The sequence below is a fragment of the Crotalus tigris genome, unplaced genomic scaffold, assembly GCF_016545835.1.
Source record: "Crotalus tigris isolate CLP2741 ecotype Arizona unplaced genomic scaffold, ASM1654583v1 scf7180000024338.4412243, whole genome shotgun sequence".
NCBI classification, from domain to species: domain Eukaryota; kingdom Metazoa; phylum Chordata; class Lepidosauria; order Squamata; family Viperidae; genus Crotalus; species Crotalus tigris.
In genome coordinates, this window is record NW_024100508.1 from 2,870,097 (window position 1) to 2,882,244 (window position 12,148).

General features: G+C 38.9%; 2 protein-coding genes across 4 annotated transcripts in view; one reads left to right on the top strand and one right to left on the bottom strand.

The window, feature by feature from the left end:
- LOC120300117 overlaps positions 1–12,148 on the top strand; it is a 33,900-nt gene that overhangs the window by 14,127 nt on the left and 7,625 nt on the right. The window lies entirely within an intron of this gene.
- The window catches only part of LOC120300115 (snake venom serine protease catroxase-2), an 85,355-nt gene continuing 73,328 nt past the window's right edge, over positions 122–12,148 (bottom strand). The window contains exons 1-6 of one of the 3 annotated variants that reach the window (XM_039325704.1): positions 9,434–9,596; positions 9,228–9,309; positions 5,165–5,315; positions 3,749–4,008; positions 1,216–1,355; positions 122–880 (exon numbers count right to left, since the gene is read on the bottom strand). In XM_039325704.1, the coding sequence (XP_039181638.1) occupies positions 707–880; positions 1,216–1,355; positions 3,749–4,008; positions 5,165–5,315; positions 9,228–9,279 (777 nt within the window). In that variant the 5' untranslated portion in view covers positions 9,280–9,309; positions 9,434–9,596 and the 3' untranslated portion in view covers positions 122–706. Of the gene's footprint in view, positions 881–1,215; positions 1,356–3,748; positions 4,009–5,164; positions 5,316–9,227; positions 9,310–9,433; positions 9,597–12,148 lie in introns of those variants that run through there. The other 2 variants (XM_039325703.1, XM_039325705.1) reach the window with 2 other exon arrangements.

Sequence of the window (12,148 nt, forward strand, 5' to 3'; positions counted from 1 at the left end):
AGTTTCAAGAACGCAAAACCGGAAGTCAGGTCAGACCTTCTTCAGCTTTTAAGCCCAGTTGGTCAAATGCTGCCATTTAACAGGCCATTTCTTTGGAAAACCAAAGGATCAGAAAACAAGCAATGATTTATACAATTTTATTGCTGTGGTTACTTGAGAATTTACATGAAAACATATTCTCAAAAGATTCTATTTAGTGATTGGGAAGTGGGGCTTAATCTGGGATCCTTTTTAGGCAACAGTGGGACCTGGGTATATGGATATGTTTGTGGGGTGACTCCATATGAGCGTATTGTAAATGCCACAGAACTAACAATAGAAGAGAATATTCTAGCACTGATGATGTTACCTAGCTGGGTAATGAAACGTCTGCAAGAAGAGAAGCTCAGAGAGCATCAAGGACCCCACTGTCCCAGAAGTGGACAGAAATGGAAAGATATTCAGAGCTTAAAATATTTGGAATGGTCCATTTTTGAATCAGAAAAATTTGCACCTCATCCTAAAACTGGTCTCCATTTTACTGAGATTGTTTTATACTGAAATTAAATGGGACATGATCCCTACAGCACTATTTTGAGCATTTCTTACTCCAAAGGCAGTCCTATTTGAGTCTAAAAAAAGCTTACTGCCTGGGAATATATTCCAATGCATTTGATTATGGTTAGGGATATAGAAGAGATGTACTAATATGTTACATTTACAGTTTTCACGGGGGGCAAGTTGCAGCTGTATTTCCTGCAATAATGCTCTGAATCCAGTCATTATAATCAAAGACCTTGGTGTAGACACCAGGCTTAAGAGCTTGGCCACAAGGATGCGCCCCATAAAATACAATGCCATGGAATTGTCCATTACAGATGAGGGGTCCCCCAGAGTCACCCTGTTGAGAAAAATGAAACATTACTACCGTATCTATGAATAGGAAGTGGAGCAAATAATTCCCTCCCACCGCCCATTTACATTTAGCCCCCAATGTTTCACTTCGATGTTCCCCAATCCAGGATCCTTGTAGAAGAATTTAACTCCTTGAGTTTCCCCCACCAGAATCACCAGTATTGGGAAGTCTGGAAATCTAGACACCTAGAAGGCACTTGAATTAGAAAAAGCCGTAACTTTGTATGTTTCTAAAAGATGCCTTTAAGGCTAGATCTTTGTCATAGCTTTGAAAATTAGCATCATTTCTTTAGGAACCTGCTTTAAAATGGATCATCTTACCCCACATGTATCTTTGCCTCCTTGCACGATACCTGCACACAATGTTCTGCTTGTCGCCGGCAATTCTGGATAAGGTGGTTGACACACCGCATCATCGAGTAGGTTAATGTTAGCACAATAAGGGACATCAGGCAAAGTCTCTGAAAAAAAATAAAAAATAGGCAAAATTCTACTTTTCACAATTTACTACCTAGATGCATAGAGCTATAATTTCCATTGTCTCCAACCAGTGGAGCTGATCTCATTGCCTGGGAATAGGAAGTATTGTCTTTCAAAGCCGTTCAAAGGGACTCCTGGGAAAAACAGATTTACTTAAATGTTTGCAAAAATGTTTTTTGTCAAGATATTAATAGGTCTTAAATCAGCTGATGGGCATCTGAAGGCTTCTCAGAAGTGATCTCGCATCCCCTGGAGATGACCTAGAATGGGGGTCTCCAAACTTGGCAACTTTAAGACTTGTGAACTTCCACTCCCAAAATTCCTCAGCCAGCATACTGAAACGTCTATATCTGAAGACGAAGGAGATCCATAAGTTTGTATTGTGTACAAGAATAAAAAGCCAGGAATCTTGTCTAAAAGATCCCTTGGGGAGGACAGATGAGGTGGAAATAAGTCTTAGGAAACAAAGGAAAAATTTCATCTGAATCAGACAAACCTGGGCTTGAGAATATGGAATAAACCCCAATCCCAGCTGATCAACAAATCAAGAACTTTTGAGGATAAAAAGGGGTCCTAAAGCTCACCCACTCCCTGAGTCGTCTTTGGATCCACAACTTAGGAGTTTCTGTCCCTCTAGTTTTTGCCTGTCAGCCTAATTGAGAAAGATGTGTCTAAACATGGATGGGTGCATTTGTGCTCATGAGAAAGCAAATTTACATTGCAAGCAGTAAAGTTTTGCTGTTACTTTAAATTCACTGGGTCTCCATGTATTCCAAAAAACCTGTGGTGCCTCAGTGGTTAGTTGAAAATTATTTGTGTGAGTCCTTAATTATTTCCCAGCTCTTGACAAAGGCTGTGTGACTTGTCTGCTCTAACTACACCTATTTGGTAGAAACCTAGGTACAAAACAAGGTGGGCTTACAAGATCTACCTATCCTGGCAGGCTTGAATGTGTGGATGACCATAAAGCAAGCTGAGAGTGCATGTAACACTTCCATGGCCTTAGTAGCAATAACAATAGCACTTAGGCCTATATGCTGCACTCTCTGGGTGATTTACAATATCTGCATATTGCCCCTAACAATCTGAGTCCTCCTTTTATCAACCTCAAAAGGATGGAAGGCTGAGTCAACCTTGAGCCCCGCCAGGCTCGAATTCCAGGCTGGGAGCAGAGATTGCCTGCTCGGAGTCCTAGTGGACAATCACTTAAATATGAGCCAGCAGTGTGCTGCAGCTGCCAAAAAAGCCAACACAGTGCTAGGCTGCATTAACAGAGGGATAGAATCAAGATCACGTGAAGTATTAATACTACTTTACAATGCTTTGGAAAGGCCACGCTTGGAATACTGCATCCAGTTTTGGTCACCACGATGTAAAAAAGATGTTGAGACTCTAGAAAGAGTACAGAGAAGAGCAACAAAGATGATTAGGGGACTGGAGGCTAAAACATATAAGGAACAGTTGCTGAAATTGGGTATGTCTAATTTAACGAAGAGAAGGACGTGGAGGGACATGATAGCAGTGTTCCAATATCTCAGGGGCTACCACAAAGAAGAGGGAGTCAAGCTATTCTCCAAAGCACCTGAAGGCAGGACAAGAAGCAACGGATGGAAACTAATCAAGGAGAGAAGCAACCTGGAACTAAGGAGAAACTTTCTGACAGTTAGAACAATTAACCAGTGGAACAACCTGCCTCCAGAAGTGGTGAATGCTCCATCCCTGGAAGTTTTTAAGAAGAGGCTGGACAGCCGTTTGTCTGAAATGGTATAGGGTTTCCTGCCTGAGCAGGGGTTGGACTAGATGATGACGATGATGATGATTTCTATTATTAATAGTATAATTATAACCACTGCACCACCAGGACCTAAAAGGAGGAAGTCCTCTGCAACCACCCACAGAGATTTTATATCCATCCAAGGATAGACCATGTTTTTGAGTTCATATTTGATATTTTGAGAGCAAGTGGTAAATATACTCTGAAAACATCATCCGTGGGAGACTTCTCCATTTATAAAATGGCCATGACTATTCACAAAACACCCGCCATGGCCATTCACAAAACACCCCATTATTAAAGGTAATGAAGTCATGCAAGACTGCCATGCTAATGAGACTTTTCTGATTCCCAACAGCACTGCTATAAATAAACCTGACCCTATAGGGTTTTTTTTTAGCTATACAGCATGCCAGTTCCTTACTTATTTTTTTTTTTATTCCAAGGACCCTGTGGTCATGGAACTGATGAATAAATGGAATCTTAGGGAATCGCATTATCCATCCACATGCCAATATTCATGGGTGACGTAGTGGGACCCTGGACCTAGTTGATGTTACATCAAAAGCTGTGTCTGAGATTATAGAGAGAGATCCCTACTTTCAATAGGTGTGATTGATCCCCATCCGATAATACGGCAAACTGAGCCCACACTGGGAGCGCTGGAAGGCAAGCTGAGAGGCGCGATGTGTTCACTGTTGCTAACAGGACTGTCCAGCTTGATCAACATGATGTCCTTGTCCAGTACATCATCTTTTTTCTTATTGGGACAAAAGAACTTCTCCTTTGGGTTTCTTGTCTGCTCATCCTCATTTGGTACCTTTTTGCTATGCACACCAAGCTTCATTTTGAAATTTGTACTGCAAGAAAAACAACAACAAGTTAACAACAACAACTTAAAGTAAATTCTATATTACTTGGGATGGTCCTTGACCTCATTTTGGCCCTCAAGCAGGATCGTTAGCACCAAACAAGAAAGGGCCCTAACCTACCTTCTCCAATTGTGTTTGGGGGGGGGGGAACCTGCCAGAATCCTGGAAGAGTTACAGTCAATGTCCTAGAGATCTGGGTTCACTCAAGAAATTTACTCAAAGTGATTGAATAAGCTATTTCCATTGTTTATGTAAAATCTTGAAGCTTGAATTCACCTGTGTTGTTTTTAGCACTCAGAAAGCTCAGCATATAGTATGAATACATCTCTTTCTTGACTTGGATGTGTATTGTGTGAATGTTGCACTTATAAATTATAGATGACTGTGTTAAAGATAGAACCCATGTGGTTACAGTACTAATGTTATGACTTTGTATTGTGCACATCCTCTCTCAACCCAGCCTTTCTCAAAGGATGGTGGGATAGATAAAGACAAACACAAAATCTGGATGGTGCCCACTCTGCCCTTGTTTTAGAAGAGGTATTAAGATGTAGTGCCTCACCCAGGCCTTTGATAAGGGAGAGAGAAGCCTCTCACTTCATCATCTTTTTAGGTTTTATGTTTTACTGATTTTTTTAAAAAAATATTTTCTTATGGCAACCCCAGAGTCAGACAGCATATGTTATTATCATCTGGTTAGTTGTGGAGTCAGTCAGATATTTAGACTGGATTTGGCATTTTTATCCACCTATCAAGTCCTTCCCAAGGACCTGGGGTAGGTAAATTTTGTGGTTCCATGGTATTAAAGGGATTGTCACAGGATGTTCCAAGTAAGGCTGCCTTTTGCAATTGACTGTGGTGATTTTGTCAAAGCTGATGGTATTCAGGTAATGTTCCAGATTTTGTTATTCTTGTTGTTATTATATCCCAGAAAAAAAGAAAGATGAATATTATGGTGAAGAAGATGGAAATTCAACCATAAATATATTGCTCAAGACATGATTGTGAGGAGCAATAAGAATAACAGCATAACACACATTCAAAATGCACAGAGAAGTCACTAAAAACTAGCAGAAACGTTATAAAAAACTGGATATCTAAACACGATCTCCTTCACCCCTTCCACATTCTGTAATGCCCTCACCTGTCGCAGTGTGCAGCAGTGACCACCCATTCCTGGTTGATCAAAGTCCCACTGCAGAAAAACCCGGTAGAGTTAAAGATGGCTACAAGGGAACGATGTTCATTTATGTTACATTCATCACCTCCAACGACCAGTTCAGAAGACTTTTGTGCTGCAAAGAAACCAAAAACGTTCAGTGGTTGCCTGTGGAGTAGAACAGAATCACTTTTATTGGTAGTGTTTCTATCAGTACACTAATTTTGGAGGTTAATAGATGACTGTGGGCACACAGCATCAAACCAGTAGAATAAAATGGATTATTTGCAAATCATACATATGCCTATGCCGATGTAGGTAAACTACCTGTGAATCTTAAATGATTAATCTCTCTCTCTCTCTCTCTCTCTCTCTCTCTCTCTCTCTCTCTCTCTCCCCACACAAACATACACTTTTGAGAAAGGGCATCAGAATTTCGTTTTTAATGTGTGACAGTGTGCTCACAGAAAAGTGACAATAAAGGTTATCCTATCTTATCTTAAGATAACTCAGTTTGAGATCTTCTTGTTTAACATAACAACATAGGAAAATTTATTCCCCATTCTTTCAAATATGGTTTATGAAAGCAAAAATTCATTAAATATTACGCAGCTAGCTCACCGTGCTCTGAAATAAGATATGACCAGGGTCTTAACACTTTAGTGAAGCAGGCTTTGCTTTGTTAGTGCTGATAAGATTTGGCTTAGAAAGATTTCCAAACAGGAGAGTTGACTTATTCAATAGGGAAGTGAAACAGACACTTTTATCACCCCCTGAATTCTCACTCCAGGATCCTAGTTATTTAAAGCAGGGTCTTGTTGTTGGAACTATAGAAGCTCCTTAGAGCATCTTATAAACCACAATATCAATGAGCTGATTGTACTTTCAACCAATTAAACCAGTGTTTCTCAACCTTGGCAACTTGAAGATGTATGGATTTCAATTCCCACAAGTCCCTGGCCAGCATGGGGAATTCTGGGAATTGAACTCCATACATCTTCAAGCTGCAAGACAAAAGCCATAATCCGAAAGCTTGTACAAGGAAAGCTGGAGACAGATCTTTAATACTTTCCACTCAGTCTCCCTGCACAGTGAGGAACTAGTTATTTATACAGGTAGTTCTTGACTTACAACAATTACTTTAGTGACCATTCATATTTACAATGGCCCTGAGGAGTTAATGAGCAGCGGAGAAGTGAAACAAAATATGCCACAGCTTCTCATAAAACCAGATGCCTTAGTTCTCAGCCATCAGAATGGCTGATGCTATTCAGTTTTTCACATGACCATTACAGCATTCCCACGGTGACGTGAAAAAAATTCAGATGCTTAACATGTGACTCATATTTATGACAGTTGCAGTGTCCCTGGGTTGTGTGATCACTTCTGACAAGCGAAGTCAATGAAGAAGCCAGATTCATTTAACAACAGTGTTACTAACTTAACAAAAGTAGTGATTGACTTAGCCGCTGTAGTAAGAAATGTCGTAAAATGGGATAAAACTCACTAAACAGATTTTTCACTTAAGCAACAAAAATTTTGAGACTTCTAGTCTCTTGAAGGATATAGCCAGAAAGATCAAAGACTTCTAGAAGCAACATTTCAAGACAAGACAAATACTTTCTAAGTCTAAGAAGAAATTTATGCAATGCTACAACAGATACAAATCACAATAAACCATGAGGAGATTAAACATAACTTTGGCAACATAAATGAATACACTTCTAACTTAAATTTACAATCAAAACACATTCAAAGAATGATGGTAAAGAATGAACAAACAAATCAGATAACAGTATGTGAACTAGAAAAAAATGACTTAATTGGCAAAGTCACAAATGAAGGGAATTGTGTTGGTCCAAACAAGATTTCTGCTTTAATCTTGTTCTTCTCAATCAGATAAATGCCAAAGAATGGAATAATATTGGATCATTTATTCAACAGGAATCTCAAACAATAACTTACAGTCAAGAAAAGTTCTTCTGTGAACATATCATGACCTTCTCCATTCTTTTGGGTGAATGACTGATGGTGAACTCACCCCATGGCTCTTATGGGATATATCACCTTGTGTCTTTCTTCACAAAGGCTTCTTTTACAAGCTGGCACATAGCCAGGATATCCTCTGATGAACTTGGTAGCCCCTCCCACTGACTTGTTAACATAGGATTCACTGAACAGCTAAAACTACATTACCCATAAGCCATCTCTTAAGGAGACAGTGCTTAATCCTTTAAATGCCAAACATTCTAACATACAGTTCCAGCACAGAAATTATAACTTAATACAAATAAGAAAAAACTCACAATGTGGAAATATGGAATAAATAAATATGGAAAAGATACCTTATGCATTAGAGCATCAAAATAAACCTGAGAAGAAAGAAGGCTGAACAAAATGGACACTGTTAGAAGAATCACTGTTTGAGAGACAAAAAGCATACATCTTGCGTATTATGTATCCTTTACGCCTAACAACAACTACAAAAATACAAGAACTGTTTGACAAGTCAAAAATATTATTATGGAAAACAATTTGGCAAAGGAAGAAGATTAGAGATGGGCTCAAGAGACTTGACTCGCCTTACCAGATGGAATATTATACGAGCAAACACTTGTTTGAATATGGCTAAATAAATAAATAAAGGGGCTTTAGAATAAATGGGATAAGAGATATAAGTAATATAGTATTTTTTGATAAGATACAAAATTAAAAATATTGGGATGATGAAAGTGAAAGAAAAGTTTGAACTTTAAAGACAAATTAAGTTTGAAAAGATTTAGGATTCAGGAATGATTGAAATACTGAGGGAAATTGGGCTTAATAAGAACTTTGAAAAAAGGATATATAGTGATTCAATCAATTTTTATCAATAGAAGTGAAATATAAATTGATTAGAAAAGATGTCATATGTAGATGTTATGATACATAAGTAGCATAGTATTTCTATAATATATGAAATATGAAAATACTGGGGTGATATATTTAAGTGGAAAATTTGAATATTTAGATGTTAATTATTGAGAAAATTATGATTGATAAGAATTGTTGAATATTATGGAGAAATTGAGCTTAACCAAGATTTATGAAAATAATATAATATAATATTATAATATAAGATAACTTTTATGAAAATAACAGAAGCTGATAAGAAAAAATGATATATATGGACGCTATTATTATTTTTAAAAATATAGAAGACTACTCAGTAACTTAATGGTATCACTGCCAGTCAGATTACGCTAATTAGTTGAAGTAAGAAGAATAGTTCAGATGAAGTTCTAAAAAGGAAGGACATTTAGAAGCATTTGGTCCAGAGTCTGATCATGGTGTACTAAATTGCTAAACAAAATATATGGCCTCATGATGTGGAGAATAGGGGGCAGAAGGAGTGAAAGTGGGGAAGAGATTGATGAAAATGGAATTTAATCTATGGGAAGTTGATAACATTAGTATTTTGTTCACTAAAAACAGTTTGAGCCAACATTGATGGCAGTAAAATCCCTGCATACTGGTTTTGATATTTGTTTCAGACACAATAACCCAGATATTGCATGCTGTATAATGCAGCAAATTTAACAGAATGGGAGCTAGGTTAAATCCAACAGATTTATTTTACCACTTTGGACAAAAATCAATGGCCATCTCATACACCATTTTTTAAAGACCCCCTTAACACTGAAAACCACTCCCCAATTTTTTTCTCAATGCATCTTATATTAATTAATAAGTTATCTTCCTCTGTTGAAGTCAGTTGCCAAATAAATAGAAACACGAAGGAAGCTGACCATATTTGGGATTATATATTTTTAACTGGCTAGTTTTGCTGATATGAATAAATGTATCAATTCATACTATCATTACAAATGCAGCAATAGTCTTCCCCATTTGCACCAATTGGGCCTTCTTCTCTCACTCTCTACTTGTGACCTGCTTGTACATCAACAGTTAATAATTACATGCAAGTTGACTCCTGTAACTGGAGGTTTAAACTGAAAAAGACATCTAAAGCTCCATTCACCCTTGGCTCCATTGTCCAGGCTCTTACCATAAGAAAGCTGCAGTATCAGAAGGTTTACTAGCAGTCTGATCAGAACCATAGCTTCAACTCTGCGAGGAAAGCTGTTTGCCTGGAATTTAGAAATGGGGAACAATTTTGGAAAGAATGCACAGTTCGAAATATTTGATTAATCACTTTGTTCTCTTCCACTCCGAGGCAGAAGGACAAATGTGGAAAAAAAGCCAGTTTCTCACCTGTAAGATCCCAATCCCTTACTTAAAATTGAGATACCGTATCAGTCTAATCAGATAACCCAAGCGGAGACTTCTTGATCAAGCAGCACTTTATTTGATCAAATTAAGCAGCTGGGTGGCCAACAATCTGGAACGCTGGCAGAGTTATGTCCAGAAGTGTCACATCTTAGAAAGTTGATAGCATTGCTTTATACACTTTGTTAGCCAATGAAAATCAGACAACAGAGCCATTACATCATAAAAAAGACATCAATCATTCCTGTACACTCCCTTATTTCCTCCTTCAGTATATCCCGTCTATGTACACGTTTCCCAAGCTTGCATGAAATTTCTCTGGTGAAAAAGCTGATTACAAAAAGCAAGAAACCAACAGTTAGACTACATAATTTCCTTTTGTTCCAGAATCTTTCATATCCTTATGTAACTTGGTTCTATATCATGCAGGCTGAAAAGTGGTGAGATTCATATAGGTGAACAACCAGTTCTCTATGTGGATGCCGCTTCTGGAAGTCCATTCTGGGCCTTGGTAACAAAAAATTAGCTACCGGTTCTGCCAAAGTTGTGCGAACCAACTGAATCCCACCACTGAGCCTTAAGCATGAAACAACACTGATAACAAGACTGGATATGTATCTCAACAATATCAGACCCTTCTAGAAAGCAAAAAACCCTAATATGTGATTAATTCAGTCTATGTGAGAAGTTGGTGTAGAATTCACTTCAGCTTTAGAACCGAAGGAAAAAATATTTTTTTTCTTTTAACTGGAAATATTTTTAAACCTAAAAAAGCCAGGGCTGTTAGACCATATAAAGGCAACCACACGCTCAGTTGTGTGGGTGGTGTGGCAAAACGACTGTTTCTGTATTGTGAATAGCGGGGGCAAGTGATACTAACTTAAGTCCAACAATTTTCAGGCTTGTGAGACTGGTTTGAAAACACCACATTTTCTATTCTAGGATCTAGTTTTGAAAAAAGGAGATCAGGAAAGCTGGCTATGCACAGCACTGGATTTATGCTTTCCATAGCTATAATTTGTTTGAATTTGATTTGTTTAAAATTAGCCTTAACCTTTTAATATCTTCCTTTCCAGATGCCTGGACTTCATCTCCTAGAATTTTCCAGTCAGGATGGTAATTCTGGAGAATTTGGGAAATTGAAGTCTGTACAAGTGGGGGGAGGGTATCCAGCTATGGTATCGGACTGGCTCAGGAATTCTGGGAGTTGAACTCCACAAGTCATAAGGGGAGCCATAGTTCCCCACCTCTGCTCTAGAAGCAGCAACGCTTTTGGGGTTGGGACCCAACAGGAAAAGAGGGGCAGACTACAGCATCCTTGCGCCCGTTCTTCCGGTGCTGCTCTAGCCTCCCCATCACTGATTCCAGCATCTTGGTGGCCTGTTCTGCAGGTGAAAGTCACTGTGAGGAAGCTGCTGCTTCATCAGCCTCATTGCGATGAGAAGCCGGGAGCTCATTCCCAGCCAGCCCGGGACAGGAGCCTGGCTGCTCCAGGCTTTGCTTCTGTCCTCAGAGGGAATTACCTGGAATTACCCAAGAGTGCAGTAAGGGCCAGTTCTCAGGGCACCCCTACCCCGATATGTGTGGGTTGCAGGTTGCGTCCTCCTGGTAATTTGCACCTCAGTTTTGGGGATGGGTAGAGATAGAAAAGTCTGGGGGAAAAAACCCTTTTTGTTTGGCACCATACAAATGAAATACGTGCATGATGTTGTAAGGTCCCAGTTTCTTACTTAAACTGGAGATACCATATTAATGTAATTAGATAACCCAAGTGGAGAATTCTTGATTAAGCAGCACTTTATTTGACCAAATTAAGCAGCTGGGTGGCCAACAATCTGGAAGGCTGGCAGAGTCCCATCCAGAAGTGCCACATCTTAGAAAGTTGGTAGCATTGTAATAATAATAATAATAATAATAATAATAATAATAATAATAATAATAATAATAATAACAACAACAATAACAACAACAACAACAACTGTAAGGACCCACCCCACTTTGCATCTTAAGAAGACAGAACTCTTGGAATAATTCTTCCAACAGGAATCCTTTATTAAGAGAAAATGGTTGCAGGCATGCTAGACAGGACTTGGGGTTCAAGCTCTCCCATTCAAGGTTTTAAGGGGTTCCCCAGTAGTCCCACCCAATCAACCCCCCTTCCAGTGATAGTTTCAAGTATCACAATTCCATCCCCTTTCTTCTTCCGTCTGGATGGAGACTTCAGATAACTACATGAAAGGCAATTACTCTTCTTTGATATGTTAACGCTTAGAGGCCACAATAAACACACATTCAGTCCTTTGAAGTGTGCTGAAGGAAGTGAGGGCCATAAAGCCCCTTTGCTCTCCCCCTTTTCTCCCTCTTATGGCAGAATCCAGAGAAGGCAGAATTGGGAGTTTCTATGTTTGATAATTAAAGATGAAATATAATTGGATTCTGACATCCGGCCCCTCTTAACAATAAGAGAGATCCACCTGAAAGAAAACACAAGTAAAAAATTTAGTTAGGCTTGTTAGGATACTCTGTGTGAAACTTCTTCAATAGCTTCGGGGCTCTGACGTGACGTTTATGGACCCACTCATTTTGTGAGGCAGGGAGGTGTTTCCAGGCAACTAGGTACTGAGTTGTTCCACGATATCTCCTAGAGTCAAGGATCTCTTTTATTTCGAAGTGTTGTTCCCCCTCCACCATGATTGGAGG